This window comes from Sorex araneus, chromosome 1 (assembly GCF_027595985.1).
Source record: "Sorex araneus isolate mSorAra2 chromosome 1, mSorAra2.pri, whole genome shotgun sequence".
NCBI lineage: Eukaryota > Metazoa > Chordata > Mammalia > Eulipotyphla > Soricidae > Sorex > Sorex araneus.
Genome location: NC_073302.1, coordinates 224577367 through 224595605, shown reverse-complemented (window position 1 = coordinate 224595605; position 18239 = coordinate 224577367). Strand labels below are relative to the sequence as shown.

The 18239-nt window shown below is 44.7% G+C and overlaps 1 protein-coding gene across 4 annotated transcripts in view; it reads right to left on the bottom strand.

Annotated features, from left to right (window-relative positions):
• Positions 1-299: 299 nt before the first annotated feature.
• Positions 300-18239, bottom strand: part of CAB39L (calcium binding protein 39 like) — a 124683-nt gene continuing 106743 nt past the window's right edge. For all 4 annotated transcript variants that reach the window (XM_055124174.1, XM_055124172.1, XM_055124173.1 and 1 more), the window contains 2 exons: positions 14424-14567; positions 300-2438 (listed from right to left, as the gene is read on the bottom strand). In XM_055124174.1, coding sequence (XP_054980149.1) covers positions 2259-2438; positions 14424-14567 — 324 coding nt within the window. In that variant the 3' untranslated portion in view covers positions 300-2258. The remainder of the gene's footprint in view (positions 2439-14423; positions 14568-18239) is intronic.

Sequence of the window (18239 nt, the reverse complement as noted above, 5' to 3'; positions counted from 1 at the left end):
AAGAAGGAAGGGGAAAAGGCAGGAGTTTGGTCTCAGACTGCGGTGGTCGTGGCTCAGATCGACCCTACCTGATCTGGGGAGTGTTCTCAAATGGGAGTGCCTGCAGCTGGGGTGACGGAGCGTCACACAGTGGAGCTTCGTGGCTGGCAGGCAGTGCTTGGAGCATGCAGGCAGCAAAGGGATTGGGGCTGGGAACCCCCAACCACATTCCTCTCCCCACTAGCCAGGCCAGTGCCCTGTTTGGTGCAGGAACAAGAACGCAGATAAGGGACATGCTGAGAATGAAATCAACCATCGAGTATGTGGCACGCTTTTATTTAGTCCATCTTTATTTAAATGTGTGCTTTTGAAATAGCTTATTAAATAGGACCTTTTAAAAATTCAACTCACAATATTTACAGCGAATTTTGTGCAAACATATTTGGACAGTGAGCTTCTTGCCCATCCTTTTCACGTGAATGCTTTACAAATCTGTATCACAACAAAACCTTGGCTACTTCCTTCTCTGCTCTCAGGCTCAGCTTTCTGGCTGACAGGTATGAAATGAGAATAAAGGACAACCAGGCCAAGTCACTGGGAAAGCAGATGCCAGTTTATAATCAAAGAATTGTGCAGGGCCTTTGCTTGCTCATGGGATAACACTCAGTATCCTTGAAGAGTACTGAGAAAAATTTTCAGTGGTCATTGTACCTTCTTTTTTAAAAAATATATTTCCTATTCTCTCGCTAAGCAAGGTAGGGAAAGCAGAAAGGTCAATTTTAAGAGACAGAATGTTAGGGAATGTAATAAAATAATCTGACTACAGTGGCTGAAGAACAAAGGTTGAAGGTTGATGGTTGCTGCACTGGCAGGGCCAAAGTTGTTCTAAGGCGGGGGACGAGGTCAAGCGCACAGGGCCTGCGGCAAGCCAAGGAGAGTGAAACCAGTGACCCGTCAGGCCACAGCCCACTGAGGTCCCAGAGGGCTTCCAGGGAGAGCGGCTGGGAACACAGCACCCAATAATGTGACGAGGACGGAGGGCGCCTATGGAATGCAGCAAATCATAATGTGGAAGAGGAATGGTGGGGAAAATGACCCTTTTAGGCCCTGTAAATCTAACTTTAGAATCCTATTTAACACATGATGTCTGAACATGTTTGTTTTCAATATTATTTCAGACATTTATTCTTGTTGCTTTTATTTATTATTTGTCTTTTTTTTTTAAGGAACTCAAATGAACTCCTTAATCATTCTGGAGAATATTGGGGACTAAAATTGGTAGATTTTTCTATTTGTTTCCTGAAGACTCTTAGTGGAAAACTGGAGTGGCCACTAGTTTGAAAATAAACTGAAAACAAAACGAAACCATCCCCAAAAGCTTATTCGAGAACTTTTTATCATCATTGGCCCTTCTGATGCGCCCTTATTTATTAAAATGGTCTAAACACCTGCACCACCTTTTGGACCCCTGTTTTTCTGCATGCTGTGCTCCCAGAGTAAAGATTCCCATTCTAGATCACGCTTTCCCCACAAAAACTGTACCCCGACGATGAAGTATGAAGTGTGAAATTCAGCCATCTCCCAGGGGCCACCTCTGACTTTTGTTGTTCATTCATCCTACTTAGTCGGTTCCAGGATAACCTGACTGCAGAATGAAGTGGGGTGTGTGTGTGTGTGTGGGGGGGGGGGGTGGTGGTGGTGCACATGAGTAAGGCTGAAAAGATCCACTGTACTAAACTGGGAAAGAGATCAAAAAGGAAGGCTGAGCAAGGAGGTGGGCATTGATTTCCTAGGAAATCAGCTACAGCACAAAGAGATGGGCAGGACACAAGACTATGACTGGAAGCAAGAGCCTTAAATAAATTTCTCTAAGTGCAAACGTGCAAGCAATTTTGTACCAATCCCCCAGGCAGTTCTCTGAGGTCTGCTTCCTCTCAGGGGCCCAGTGACACTTCCACCTGGCCTGAGAACGCAGCTATATGAGCCCACAGCCCTGCCGCCTCCTGCCAGCACAGGGTTACAACTTCTTTCATCAACGTCTAACACAATTGTTCTGATTTCACATAAATCATCACAGACTTGATTAAAATGAATATATTATTCTAGGTTAATTTGTTTTCATTCAAACGTTTTTATATTTCATCTACCACGAACAATGAATTGAGCAAAATATAGGCACCTCCTAAGCCTTCCCCCAAATGATCACTTTTTTGAAATGACACTTTTTTGTACAAACAACAAATGAGACAGTGAGTGTTGCAAGAAACGAGGCGAGGTCTTCACGGGGCTGTTTTCTTCAAGTCTCGAATCTGCTTGATCAAGTAGTTCTTCTCGTCGGTGAACTGCTCATCGTCTGTCCTCTCCTTCTGGAAGCTGCTCAGAAACTCAATGAGCTTGGGCTGGTTCTTCAGCAGGATCTCCACAATGGGCTGTGTCTTGTGAGGACTGGCCACGAACACCTGAAACATAAAGAAACAAGTACATGGGATGAGGCGCACTGGCCAGCCGGGGACAACATGTGGTCAGTGTCTCACTTGTGTCACTTTTGTTACTAATAACCACAAAGCCCAAGGCTATCGTCCTTACTGAGAAAAATCAGCAATTCCTCAGTATCCATTTTCCACACACAAACTATAATATAGAAACAGACTTAAATGTTTTAATACATTCACTTGATTTGGGAGCCACATTCCGCTGTGCTCAGAGCTTACTCCTGGATCTGCACTCAGGGATCAACTACTGGTAAGGCTTGGCGGGGTGACATGTGGTGCCAGGGATCAAACCTATGTCAGCCACATGCAAGGTAAACCTGCCTTCTGTCCTATCTTTCAGGTCCCATGAATGTACTTTATATATATACTTAGAATGAGAGATTATAAAACACTTTAAAAATAAACATTTAGTTATGAGTGATATATTACTATATTATGATATATTAACGACAATCTAAGAGCTAATGTATTTAATATTTAACATATTCACCTGACTCAAAGTACAGAATGACAGTGGTAAAAAGTTCTTATCACCTTCCCTGGCACCTTTCCTTCGGGGATCTAAAGTACAGATTTTGCTCCAACTGCCCAGGGCCCAGCTCCCATTGCTTCCCATTCAGCAGTCTAGTCTCATAAAGGTCCATACTGACACCATAGTCCCAGATTGAAAACTCAGCTACACTGCCAAGGACAGCACTGGCAATTATAACAGAAACCAAAACTCAACATGATAATACCAGCGGGTAAACTATTTCTCAATGGATACATTCCTAGTGAGATGTTACACATAAGATGACAGCAAGAGGAATTTTATAAATTTTCAATAATCAAATGACATCTCATTTATATTGAATGTTCTATGTTTAACTATTCAATATTCCCTTTCTTAGGATAAAACACCTTGTACTTTTATAGGCCTATTCAGATTTTTGCCTTTAAATTTTCTTTAAAAAAATTTTTTTTTAATTAGAGAATCACTGTGATGTACAGTTACAAACTTATGAACTTTTGTGTTTGCTTTTCACTCATACAGTGATCGTTTACCCATCCCTTCACCAGTGCCCGTTCACCTCCATCAATGATCCCAGTATCCCTCTCACTACCCTCACCCCATCCCCTACCACCCCACCCTGTCACTGCAACAGGGTATTCCCTTTTGTTCTCTCTCCTGTTGGCTGTTGTAGTTTGCAATAGAGGTATTGAGTGGCCTTCATGTTCGGTCTATAGTCGACTTTCAGTTCGAATCTTCCAACCTGAATGGGTCCTCCCAACATGCTCTACTTGGTGTGCCCTTCTCTATCTGAGCTGCCTTTTCCCCCAGCGTTTGAGGCCAGTTTCCAAGCTGTGGGGCAGACCTCCTGGTCCTTATCTCTACTACTCTTGGGTGTTAGTCTCCCACTCTGTTATTTTATATTCCACAGATGAGTGTGATCTTTCTATGTCTGTCCCTCTCTTTCTGATTCATTTCACTTAACATGATACTTTCCATGTTGATCCACTTATATACAAATTTCATGACTTCATCTTTTTCTAACACCTGCATAGTATTCCATTGTGTAGATGTACCAATTTTCTTTAACCAGTCAACTGTTTTTGGGCACTCTGGTTTTTTCCAGATTTTGGCTACAAAGAAAACTACAAAATGCTACTTCAAGAAATAATAGAGGACACGAGGAAATGGAAAGAGATCCCCTGCTCATGGATTGGGAGAATTAACATTGTCAAAGTGGCAATATTCCCCAAAGTACTGTACACATTCAGTGTGATCCCTATAAGGATACCCATGACATTCTTCAAATAAATGGAGCGAATACTCCTGCAATTCATATGGAACAATAAGCCTCCGCGAATAGCTAAAGCAACTCTTGGGAAAAAGAATAGCTAAAGCAACCTTCCCCAACTTCAATGTCTACTACAAAGCGGTAATAATTAAAACAGCATGGTACTGGAACAAAGGCAGAGCCACAGACCAATGGAATAGAGTCGAATATCCTGACACATACCCTCAAATATATGATCATCTAATCTTGGATACGGGAGCAAAAAATGTGAACTAGAGCAAGGAAAGCCTCTTCAACAAATGGTGCTGGCATAACTGGACAGCTACATGCAAAAATGGGCTCAGATCTAAACCTAACACCATGTACAAAAGTCAGGTCAAAGTGGACTAAAGATCTCAACATCAGACCAGAATCCATAAGGTATGGAAGACAAGGTTGGCAAAACCCTCCACGACACTGAAGCTAAAGGTATTTTCAAAGACGCCACGCCACTGGCCAAGCAAGTGAAAACAGAGATAAACAAATGGGACTACCTTAAACTAAGAAGCTTCTGCACCTCAAAAGAATCAGTGACCCTAGGGCATTTGCCTTGCATGCGGCAGACCCGGGTTCGATTCCCAGAATTCCATATGGTCCCCTGAGCAGCACCAGAAGTAATTCTTGAGTGCAAAGCCAGGAGTATCCCCCGTGCATCACCAGGTGTGACCCAAAAAGAAAAAAAAAAAAAAGAAGAAAGAAACAGTGACCAAAATACAAAGAATGGGAAAGGATATTCACCCAATACCTATCTGATAAGGGGTTGATATCAAGGATATACAAGGCACTGGTTGACCTCTACAAGAAGAAAACTTCCAACCCCACCAAAAAATGGGGCATGGAAATGAACAGAAATCTCTCAATGAAGAAATCCGAATGGCTCAGAGGCACATGAGAAAATGCTCTATGTCACTAATTATCAGGGAGATGCAGATTAAAACAACAATGAGATATCATTTCATACCACAGAGACTGGCACACATCCAAAAGAATAAATTTTCTTAATTATCTTCAGTATTATCTTAATTATCTTCCTAAAGTTTACAGTTGTAGGATTTACCTATTTCATGGAAACTCTAGAATATATTGAGAATTAAAAAAATAGTTTTATTAAAGATGGGAAAGATAGGGTTGTTACCAGAACAAGACACGGGCACAAAATAAAAGTTAATAAAATACATTTTAGACACCAGAATTGAAAACTTACCTATGTAAGTGAAATTAGGCAGTATATTATGTTGTGTGAAGTGATTTTAATGTCTTTATTTACATAGGTTAAATCATAAAGCAATCAATCACCACAAATTGGCCTTCATTGATTTATCTTCTGATACTTGTATTTGCCATTCCTGTTTTCTTGGAGCAAGCAATATGAAATAAATTTGTTTTGTGCCTGTTAAGGGGGTAGGCAAGGGTGTGGGGAGGGAAAATGGAGACATTGGTGGAAGGACGGTCACACGGGTGGTGGGACTGGAGCTGGAACACTGTAGGTCTGATACAACTGCACTGTGAGTAGCTTTGTGAATCACCATGTTTTATCAGCACAAATTTAAAAAGATGACAGCATGACCAACCATAAGGAATGGTTTCAAGTGCCTGCAGCTCCATGGTTTACGGTCTGGGCTCCTGACTCCCGAGGGGACGAGCACTTCGGCACCAGCCCTTGCCCACTAGCGCTCTGCCCCAAACCTCCGGCAGCGCGCACACCCTCTACCCGGGCGCTGGTGGGGCCAGCAGGTCCAGGGAGAGGGAGCGGCTCCCCAGGCCACAAAGGTGCAGGTGGTGGGGAGAGCCTGGGCAGGGGCGGGCGAGAGGCGCACATGCCCAGGCTGAATCAGGCAGCAGTGGGTGTCGGACGGGATGTACGGCTCCTCCTGCTGTCTGATATGTTTTTGAGCCACTATGCTTGCCGTAGCTTTCTTGGGTTAATTTAAATTTTTAATAAGGTAACTGAATAAGGTGAATTTTTAATGAGGTTAGGATAAAAAAACTCATGATAAAATCTCAGGCTGGAGCGATAGCGCAGCGGGTAGGGCATTTGCCTTGCACGCAGCTGACCCGGGTTCGATTTCTCCGCCCCTCCCGGAGAGCCCGGCAAGCTACCGAGAGTATCCCGCCCCCATGGCAGAGCCTGGCAAGCTACCCGAGGTATTCGATATGCCAAAAACAGTAACAACAAGTCTCACAATGGAGACTTTACTGGTGCCCGCTCGAGCAAATCGACGAACAACGGGAGGACAGTGCAGTGCAGTGCAGTGATAAAAATCTCAAGACTTTACTAACAAATTATATATTTTTGTTTTGAAACCCAGCCTGCATTGCTCAGGGGCTACTCCCTGCTTGCTCAGAGTGTTAAGAAGTCACTCCTGGTGGTGCTCGGAAATTATGTGTTGTCCGGACTGCGCCTCCGTGTGTGTGGGCTGGATGCAACGCATGCATTTTAGCTGATACCTGACTCCGCTCAGTGGCCATGTCTGAGGATGCAGAGCCCAGGGGACCAGACCAGTCACAATGAGGCAAATGCCTTTACTGCTCTCTGGCCCACATTCTACAATCTGTTTTTAAAAAGAAGATAATAACAAATCTTTGAAAAGTCTTCCAAAGGATAAAATGCAAACATTTCCAAACTCACTCTAGAACAGCCATACCAGCATACCAAACCCAGACCAACTGTCACAAAAAAACTACAGACCAATATCCCTTATAAATAAAGGTGCAAAAATCCTCAACAAAATAAAAGCAAACCAAGTTCATATCATACTAAAAAAAGATTATATGCTGGGTCTGGAGCGATAGTACAGCAGGTAGGGGGTTTGCCTTGCATGTGGCCGACCCAGGTTCAATCCCCACCAGCCTATATGATTCCCCTGGGCATATAGGCATATAGGAGTAACCCCTAGGCATCGCTGGGTGTGACCCAAAAAGCAAAAACAAAACAAAACAAAAAAACAAAAACAAAAACAAAACCTATGACCAAGGAGGATATATTCCAGAAATAAATACAAGGGTGGTTTAGTATAATGTGTACTAGGTAGATCGAGCAGTTTCCCTTCAAAAGATTAATGTTCACATCCTAACCTTTGGCACTTATGAGTGTGGCCATATTTGGAAACACAGTGGAAATTCAATTTAGGTGAGGTCATCCTTGCTCAGGTGTGCCCCAATCCTGGGACTTTTATCTCTGTAAGATGCAGGAAATCCCACATGCAGATGAAAACAAAGATGACACCTGTAGGTCCAGAAATGCTGAGAGCGGCCGGCATCCACAGAAGCCAGGAGAGAGACAGAGTCTCTGAGGAGTAACCGAGCTGCCAACACGCTGACTCTGAAATTCTAATCTCCAGAACTGTAAGAAAATAACTTGCTGCTGTTTAAAGACAACTTTGCGTTGTCTGTTCTAGAAAACTGTGACACCACATTAATATAATAAGAAAACCACGATCATTTCAGTGGATGCAGAAAAGGTATCTGACAACACATCTTCAAGATGAGAGAAATTATTTGCAAATAATATTAGTTTCTAGTATTTGGAATACATGGAAATTATTACAACTCAATACCACCACCACCAACAACAACAAAATCTCATTTTAAAGAGGGAGAGAAGACTTGGAGAGACATTTATCCAAAGAAGATGGTGGAGGGGATGTTATGGTGCCACCAGCAGGTCAATCTGTACCTGCGGGGAGAGTGCATCGGCAGCCTGATGGTGCCTTCAGGCTTCCCGATACCTCAAAACTGCTGCTGTTGCCTTTGGCCGGACCCCAACAACTTCGGCCAAGTTTACTAAAAAATTAAATGGCCAAAAGTTAAGTATGTGGGAGCTGCACCCACAAACCATCTTTGGCTCAGCTATACAAACCCATTTTTTGGCCTTATTTCATAAACCCATAAATACAACTCAAAAGAGATAAAAAGCCGCAGTTACGAACCCACGCATGACTGAACAGACTGGGGTAAATCAGAGGGGGCACGTTGGCCAGAGGTCCATCCAAGCAGAGTCCCTGGCAACTGCTTGACCCCACAATCCCAAATTGCTGTCATGCCCTGGCCTGACTCCACTCAGGATGGACCTCACCAAGACAGTCTGGTATGCGGGTTTTGTGACTGAAATCTCCAGGCTTTCTCGGGGTGGGGATGGGCTGCCTCCCCCCACCTTCCTGTAGTTCCAGAAGCCTCGGTAGTCACATCCACACCCCAAAGCTGTCATCCAATTGAAAAGCCACTCCAGCCTTACCATCCCGATAAAAATATCAAATACCCTGAACAAACACCATGATCTCTTAGCACCTATATTGCAAACCATAAAGCACAAAAGGAAAAGGAGAGAGAAAACAAGAAGGAAAGAGTCTTCCATAGAGGGAGGCTGGGGGTGGGAGGGAAACAGGGGACACTGGTTGTGGGAAATGTACACTGGTTGAGGGATGGGTGCTGGATCATTGTATGACTAAAACCCAATTATGAACAGCTTTGTAATAGTCTATCTCATGGATATTCAACTAAAAAAATAAAATACAAGTAATGTGGAGTTCATGCCCAATTCAATCACCTTAATCAATCGCTGAATAAATAGTAGTACTCCTATATTAATTTTAAAAAAAGAAGATAGGGATGGGCAGATAGTACAGGGGTTAAGGCTCTTGCCTTGAATGCTTTGGCCCTGTTTTGACTCCCGGCATGGCAATATGGTCCCCTGAGCCCCAGGAGTGATTCTAGAGCTGGGAGTAAGCCCTAAACACAGACAGGTGTTTGTGTGTATGTGTGTGTGTGAGGGGTGGGGGGAGAAGGAGGAGAAGGGGGAGGAGAGGAAGAGAAGAGCTGCTGTCAACTATTAGCTGGAAATTGCCTGGAATTTTGTGGTTCCTCCAAAAATAATTCACAACAGGGATTTTTAAAAAAGAAGAAGAGGAGGGGAAAAAGAGGAGAAGGAGGAGGAGGAGGAGAAAGAGGAGAAGGAAGAGGAAACAGGAGGAGGAGGAAAAGGGGGAGGAGGGGGAGGAGGAGGAAGAGGAGAAGGAAGAGGAAACAGGAGGAGGAGGAAAAGGGGGAGGAGGGGGAGGAGGAGGAAGAGGAGGAAGAGGGGGGAGGAGAGGGAGAAGGAGGAAGAGGGGGGAGGAGAGGGAGAAGGAGGGGGAGGAAGAGGAGGAAAGACAGGAGGAGGAGGAGCCCAAACACTGGTCAAGCCTTGAAAAACCTTAGCCTTGTTTTCAAATGTTGAGATCTTCCTTATTTAAAAATTTTTAATGGCACCTAAATTCTGATGCCTCTAAAGGTAGCTGTGATTAAAAGGCAAGGAACAAATCAGTGTATGATTCCCTCAGTGTAGGTGGGACATTTCCCAACCGACAAAAGAATGATAAGGAATATGCTTCTTCCTATTTTCATTTTTGTTTTTTTGGGGGGTCACACTTGGCAAACAGTCAGGGGCACTGACACCTCTGTGCTGGGGGTCACTCCCAGCAGAGCTCAGGGGACTAAGTGGTGCCAGGGCTGGACCCTGGGCTTCCTGCATTCAGGGCTCGTGCTCAGTGCTCTAAACTGTCTCCCATTCCCAGGATAGTACCGCTGAGTCACAGAATGGATGTAGGCTTGTATGTGGAACCACAACTTTTGAATATTCATTCCAGTATAGACAGTTTCTTGGTTCTGCCAGCTGTGCCTCTTGGCAGGGAGATGGTTCAGCAGCAGAGTATATGGTTCACATTTGTGATGATTTGGGTTCAACCTACAGCTTCACAAAAGCAAAACAAAGCAAAAAAAAAAAAAGGTGTTTTCGAACCATCCACAAACACATTAAATAAATAAAATACCTGATCTCTCTTTTTAAAAATGCACTGCAATTGGCTGCACCTCCTTAATTGACATAAAATGTTTCCGAAACGTGATTTATCCTGTTTTCAGGAACACATTAGCAACAGGCAAATACCATGACCACAGCTCAAATATTTTCAGCTTAGAACATTAAGAAACAAAATAAAGCATATTCTTCCATCTGATTCATTCAATTGTATTTTGAAGACCACTTCCAGAAAGCTAGTCTAGTGCAAGGCTGGAAAGCTTTGTATATGGACGGGGGCTCTTGGTAGAGCTACATGGAAGCGCATAAGTCAAAGCAAAACCCTGTCCAAATCCAAGCAAAATCCCTGCAAGTATAAGACAAGGCTTTTTTATTCCCAAGCATCCCCATTGCAAATAAATATGAGTGAGCAATATGACATTTAGATAATTTTTAGTTACTTTCTTGTACTGCTCAGAGTAACTTTTTTCCTGTTTAAGAAAGGACATGATTCTTGGGGCTGGGGCAATAGTACAGTGGGTAGGGTATTTGCTTTGTGCCGGGCCAAACTGGGCTGGATTCCCTGGCATCCCATATGGTCCCCCACGCACTGGGTGCAGAGCTAGAAGTAACCCCCAAACCAACACCCCCGCTCCCCTCCAAAAAAAAGACCTGATTCTTGACTGCACTAGCTCGTGGTGTCTGAGCACCAATGAGCTCACACAGCATCTGAGAGGGCTCTGCCGCCTGTGCAGGAAGGACACGGAAGAGAGCGAAGAGCAGGCAGAGGTCCGAGATGTTCTAAAACTCTAGAATTTCCTTGTGGCTGGAAGGACAGTACAGGAGCTGAGATACTTGCCTTGTATGTGACCACAACAGCTGTGGTCCTGGTTCAAATCCCCGGCACCAGGTGACCCCAGAGCACCACCAGGTGTGACCCCAAACCAAAACAAAGAAGCAAGAATCTCCTGAAATCCTCCTTTCCACTGCCATCACTGTTACCCTCCAAGGGAAGCGATCCCTGGGGAAGACCAGCCCTACAGAGGGATGCAAGACCCCAAGAAGAAATTTAAAAAGAAAATCACTTAATTATTCCATCCAGAATGAACAGTGTGAATATCTGGTGTTACATTTCCAGCATTTTCTTCCTGAGCACCTATTTACACAAAATCAAGCTTGCGTTTTGTCCACAGTGGTTTGTAACAGCCCCTCCGTTATCTGTAACACAAAGCTTCTTCCATGAAGCGCATCACCATCTAAGGTACAGTCAGTGCCACAATAGCAGAAACAACTATCATTATCATTGCCTTGGCATTTTAGAATTCAAGTCTCAAACTGCATATTATTGCAGAAATTATGTATTCCAAAATCATATGTAAAGACAACAATTAATGGGCACTGGTGTAGGGATGTAAACAATCACTGTGTGACTAAAATGCAAACATGAAAGTTCTCAAGTTTGTAACTGTACCTCACAGCGATTTACTAATAAAAAAATTTAAAAAAAAAAACCTCAACTTTTCCTCATATACTACTGAATTCCCCCTGTTCTCCCTTTCTGGGCGGCTGTCATACTTGGTCCTGCTCAGGGCTTACTCCGGCCTCTGTGCTCAGGGACTACTGCTGGTGTTTAGGGGGCCATGTGTTGGGGCCAGGGATTCAAACCTTAGTCAGCTGCCTCTAAGGAAAGCGCCTTAACTCCTGAGCTATCTCTTCACCCCACTCTCAAAATATTTCTAATTAAAATATTCAGCAACAAGGTGATTTCTCTGAGGCATGAGTTATGCACGATCTCAACAAGTAAAGAAGAGTCTGAATTACAGCTTTTCATTTTCCCCCTCTACTACTTTGTTAAAGAGAGAGAACTGGTGCAGGGCTAGAGAGAGCTCAGGCCTGGAGGCTGCATGCTCCATACAGGAGGCCTGGGTGCTCCCTAGAGCACTGCTTGGAGCAACTCTGTGTGTGCCCCCAAAGAATCAAAAGAAAAGTAAATAACAAAATGAGCACAATGAGATCAAGTAAATATACATAAAGTTTAACTTTCTTCACTAATTTAAAGTAGTTGCATCACATTGCCAGTTGACAAACACTTTTTCACTGCTAAAATTCCTGGGATGGCAATTAGAAAACCAGCTCACAGCTGATCCCTAAGTTCATTTGGTCTCAGTCCCTTCCTCCAGGAGACGCAGACACGGTCCATCAGGACTAAGTCAGCCTACTGGAAAATGGTCCTTAAGGACCCAGAGTCTCCAAGGTTAGCAAGTCACAACTTAATATGCGTTTCTCTTTCTATTCAGTAACTCACAGAGAAACCATCCACAGGATTTTACTTGTCCCACGCACATTTCCAGGTGAAGTGTGTAAAGCCGAGCTTCTTGTTCCCATGGAAACGGTCGCTGCAGTCAATGGCTGGGTCCAAGTGATAGTAACACACTCGGGACACCACTGTGGGCAGCGGTCATGCCCAAGTCCAGTGGTGAGAAGTGAGCCTCAAAACACAGGCCACCCCTCACCCCAACATCGTCCTCTGCTAGGAAAGATGTTACGAGGCAAGGGAAAGGGCAGTCAGTTCGGGGTAACTTTCTGCATGCACTCGAGCATCCATCTGGGAGAGCTGAGTTCGGAGACAGTGAGTCATCAACGGCCTCCTGGACTTAGCAATGACACTGGACTCCAGCCCTTTAACCCTTTCATCTAGACAGTGAGGAAACAGATCCAGATGGTGTCCCCTGTCATTGCTGGAAAATGAGCCGAACAGCCAGCGGTCCCTCTGCCGGACAGTGCCGCCCCTCCAGCAGCCGCTGGCCCACTGTGGGAATACACGGAGGCCCCTCACTGGAATCTTTGGAGCTTATAAATGCACTAATGAAAATGAGCCCTGACTATGCAGCAAAGACATTTTTAATTATGTGTTCCACACTTTCTGTACTGTCTGAAATTGGCTTCGGGGGGACAACCATTTGAAAACACCAAATACAACTCTGGAACTTGGCAGTCACTTTTTCCAAATAATAAGACATTGTTGCAAGCCAAGCACTTAGTTCATCCCGCAGAGGAAGAGGGGAGCCGGGCAAAGGGGGCAGCTGCCCACACCCAGGCAAGCAAACAAGTGGGCGGCTATTTTTAAAAGCGCCTCCTCTGTCCAACTCGACAGATAAATTCTGCCCCTCCCAGAGAATGCAGGAGACAACTTCATTTTGCCATCCACTGCATCTTCTTTTGGGATGAAAATACGTCCAATGTATGGGGGGTATGTGACACTGGGAGAGCCCAGGCTGTGACACGCATCTGTAATTTCTCCCTGCAGAAGGCGTGGAGTGTGCCCACACTGTGGAGCCATTTCTTACACCTAGAAGAATACTTTGGTTCCATTCTGTTCATTCCTTAGCGGGCAATTCTAAAAGATCAGTGCAGGGGTCCGACCACACTTCCTGTTCCCTCTCTCAGCTCTATCAAAATCGAACATCTCCCTAGATGTGCCTTTCCAATTTTGAACACAATGGAACCCCGCAGGTCTAATTCAAGACAGTAGGACACAACATGGCATCATTTTCTTGCCTCTCCTTCTTCTCAGTATATCTTCTCAATCTGGTATCAATTATCTCCAGGCAGATTTTTATACTATAATTGTACACACAGAAATCCATACATAGTGTTTCCAAACTTAAATAAGTGCTTTTAAGGTCGGCATCGCCTGGGCCTGAGACTAGGACAGAGGTTAGGTTCTTGCCTTGCACCTGGGTGGATCCCTGGTTCAATCCCTGACATGACTCCCCCAACCTGAAGCATCAAGCATCTCTGGGTGTAGCCTGAGAGGCTCCCCAAGTGCCACCAGGTGTATGGAGTCCCCTGGGGACTGAGGGGCGGCCGACGTTCCCAGCACCATCGAAGTCCCATTGACTTGGTTGGCCGAGACTTAGCAGGAGTGGCTGGCAGGTCATGTGACACCCTTGCCCTTCTCTCATTCTCCCCTCTAAGAGAGGAGCGGGCGTGAGTACCGAAACATTCCTTCAGGACTTCCTTCAATGTTTAGAGAGAGAGATGGGCAGAAAACAAGGTCTGCAAATCCCAACACTTGGAGTCAGGTCCAGGCTCCGTCTCGGACTGTTTTAGCCACTTGGGAAATGGCATCCGTCTGTTTTCTCAGTGAAAATATTTAGAGATAGGGAGTAGTTTGCAAACCTACAACAAAAGGGCATTCATTAAATGGACTCTAAAATTTCATCTAAGTCATGCAAAACAAAATGCCTGTGTGTCTTAATTTTCTCAAGTTTGGAGGAGAGTAAAAACTCAGGGAATTTGCCCTTGAAACCGGACAGCAGAAACCCAATGACACTGTCTCCGCCACTTGGGCTTTACCTTGAAGACGTGGAAGGCTTCAAATTGAATGTTGGGACTCTTGTCTCGAAGGAGGTTCATCATCAGCTTGAGGTTCTCCGGTTTGCTGATATACTTGGTCATGATGGCAAAGTTGTGGCGGTCCAGGATCAGTTCCCCTAGCAGCTGCACAGAAACAGACGGCCGCGTTACACTGTGCCTGGGAGTCATCCTGGACAAAATGCATCTCACCTCTCTCAGAAATGTGAACAGGGGTTGTAGGATGACATTGCTTTGTCCTTCCCCCCCCCCCCCCCCCCCCCGCCACAAGGAGTAGGTTCATCCCGGTCACACCCATTAAGGTGCTCCTGAGTCACTCCCATTTCTTTGTTTATCTTTAACTACTTCTCTATGATCTCTTCCCCCAAACAGTTAATCAGCTTTCCCCCAAATCTGACTCTGTTAATTTGTAAAGTCAGACCTTTCTAGGACATTGAACTTATATTATGAGTTGATACTGCCTTTCTCCTCTCCTTATGTCTTTTGAATAATTTACTTTAAAGCAATGTCCTTTTTGTATAGACACAAGAAGACAATATTATGCTTTTGCAACTTGGGATTTAACTGGCCTTGAATATTATTCCCTCCCAGGCATCTGCTTTCTTGACTTAAGCCTCAGTTGCCCTCAGTTCCTATCACCCCAAAAGCAGGGTCCTGACAAGGGACAGGACGGACCCAAGGCAAGCGGTGAGTTATATGCTACCCTGGCATCGAGATGGGCCTGGCCAAAGTGCTTATTTCTTAACTATAAGTTAAGAGCTTGATCATGGACAAATGCTGTCATGATCCAAAAGTAACGATGAGTAGTACCCTGCTAGGGATAGGAAAGACTAATCTGGCCTGAGCACTGTAGTCTGAGATCGAGATGGCCCCAGGAGAGCAATTCTATAAGCTTAATGAATTTCTTATTGTGTCCATATAAAATGATTAATATTATGAATGCTTATGATATTATGAGGAGAGGAGAAACACACTCATGGGACTCTGCCCTTGGGTGGATGGTCCTGCTAAAGGAGAATCTGTCCTAAAAGCAGCATCCCCTGAAGGGAAAGAACTTTACTCCTATTGATGGTGACCACACCTATGTGTAAGCCCCAACCCCCTCATGCGGGGGGGGGGGGGGTGGGGGGATTTAACTAGGCTGTAAGAGGGAGCCAGATCCGGGGGCCAGATCCAGGGAGAGATCCAAAGTCGGGAGACAAGCAGAGAGAGAGAATGAAATAAACTGATCGAGCAACCAGTTTGGCCTTCTTCCTTCTGCCACCTGCCTTTGACCTTGACCAACAGCCACACACAGCAGTTCCAGAGCACCGAACGTGGGTGGTGAGACAGAGCCGCTCGGAGAGCCTGCGAGTGCACACGCCCATCGGCGTGTTTAGTTTTGTACAGGGGGTGATAAAGGCTACTTGTATGCGGCCTTTCAGAGCACTTTGCGGCACTAGCATGGAAAGAAGTAGCTAAGGGGGCTTCTTTGGATTTGGGAGCCAAGCCCAGTGGCACTCAGGGGCTGCTCCATGCTCGGGGGAGTCTGCAGTGCCTGGGATTAAACCCTGGGTTCCCAACTCCAGAGTATGATGCCAGCTTTGGGGGCCACCTCCACGGCCCCTCATGAAATTATTTTAATCTTTCACCTCTTTCTGCTGAAAGACAGAACTGAAAGCATTTCTAAGAATTGTCAGTTTTAAGGCCAGTCCCCCTTCTTTCTTTCTTCCTTTCTTTTTTTATTTATCAAATTTTTTTTAAAAAAAGTTGAATCACTGTGAACAACATAAAGCTTTCATGTTTGAGTTTCAGTCATACAATGATCGGACATCCATCCCTCCACCAGTGTACATTCTCCACCATCAATGTCCCCAGTATCCCTGCCCCCCATCATGCCCCCCCCACCTTTATGACATACAGTTTCCCTTTTACTCTCTCTCTACTTATGAACATTATGGTTTGCAATACAAATAATGAGAGGCCAACACGTTTGGTTCTACCTACTTTCAGCACACATCTCCCATCCCGAGGGATCCCTTCAACCATCATTGACTTAGTGATCCCTTCTCTATCCCAGCTGCCTTCTCCCCCAGCTCATAAGGCAGGCTTCCAACCATGGAGCAATCTTCCTGGCCCTGTCTCTACTGTCTCATATTATGAGTGTTAGTCTCATATTATGCTATCTTATATTCCACAAATGAGTGCAGTCATTCTATGTCTGTCCCTCTCTTTCTGACTCACTGCACTTAGCATGATACTCTCCATGACCATCCATTTATAAGCAAATTTCATGACTTCATCTTTCCTAACAGCTGCATAGTATTCCACTGTGTAGATGTACCAAAGTTTCTTTAGCCAGTTGTCTGTTGTTTCCAGATTCTGGCTATTGTGAACAGTGCTGCAATGAACATACAGGTGCAGATGTTATTTGTACTGTGCTTTTTTTTCAGCCTCAGGATATATTCCCAGAAGTGGTATTGCAGGGTCATATGGAAGCTCAATTTCTAGTTTTTTAAGGAAAGTCCATATTGTTTTCCAGAAAGACTGGACCAGTTGGCATTCCCACCAACAATGAATGAGAGTCCCTTTCTCCCCACATCCACACCAGCACTGGTTCTTCTTCTTCTTTTTGATGTGTGCCAGTCCCTGTGGTGTGAGATGATATCTCATTGTTGTTTTGATTTGCATCTCCCTGATGATTAACAATGTAGAGCATTTTTTCATGTTTTTGTTTTCATTTTTCATTTTTAAGGCCAGTCCCTATTGAAGTTTCAAAAAGTGTCTCTATAGCTCTCATAAAGAGCTAGCCAGAAAATGAATTTATTTTTGCTCCTTTCATTTTCTTGATTCCCTTTCTTAGGGGGAAATGGCTTTCTTGTGCATTGAAGTAGGATAAGAGGAGATTAGGGCACGGGGCTCAGTTGCGTAAGACATGTCTTACAAAGTGTGTGGTCTTGAGCATTACCTCCATCACAGCCAGGGGTGATCTCCAGCACAAGTGTGCCCCCCCCAGCCTTCCTGCAACAGTTATTGACCCCCAGCACCAGAAAACAACAAAGACCACAAAACTAATCACAGCTACACATCCCTTATTGAATAAATGTGCTTAAGTTGCTTACTAGGAAAAAAAAATAGCTTCTTTATTTATTATATTTCTTATAAAACCTGACCTACATTTAGAAAAAAAAAGTCTTATAAAGCACTAAAGCAGAAGTTTTTCAGCTGCAAAATGAATATTTCCCCCAAAGCAGCACTGCTGCAGGACCCAGGCTGAGTGCTGATGTCTGCCCACGTGGAGGCTGTCTGCGCATGACTGTGACCACTGTCCCCATCGGCCCCCCGGGGAGCTTTGTTGCTGCTGGCACCTTCATCCTGGACTTCCCAGAGTGAAGATAGGAGATATAAATATAGATGTCACCCACATCTGTGACATTTCAAAAAATATAGTAGCCTGAAGAAAGAAGGGTATTTAAAAGCAAAACACAAAGATCCAAGTCCGAGAAGTGGAGCATCCTCGGGGAGCACCACTGAGAGCAGGAGCACTACCCCGTGCCCGCCACTGTGTCCCCTCTCAAGCCGCAGCGACCAGCCGCCAAGACGGACTCATCTTCCCTAATGTCTCTGTTGCACCTGGAAACTCTCTGCTCTCGATTTCAGGCCATTGCATTCTTGTTCCTTATGACTCCCTTTTGCACTAGAAAGGCAGGCAATGTCCATGCTTTATACTGGAGTCTCCCATCAGTATCTCCACTTTCAAAAGTATCACCTAAGCCCAGCTTCAACTATAACGTGGAGAAGGCATCATCCAAATCTGCA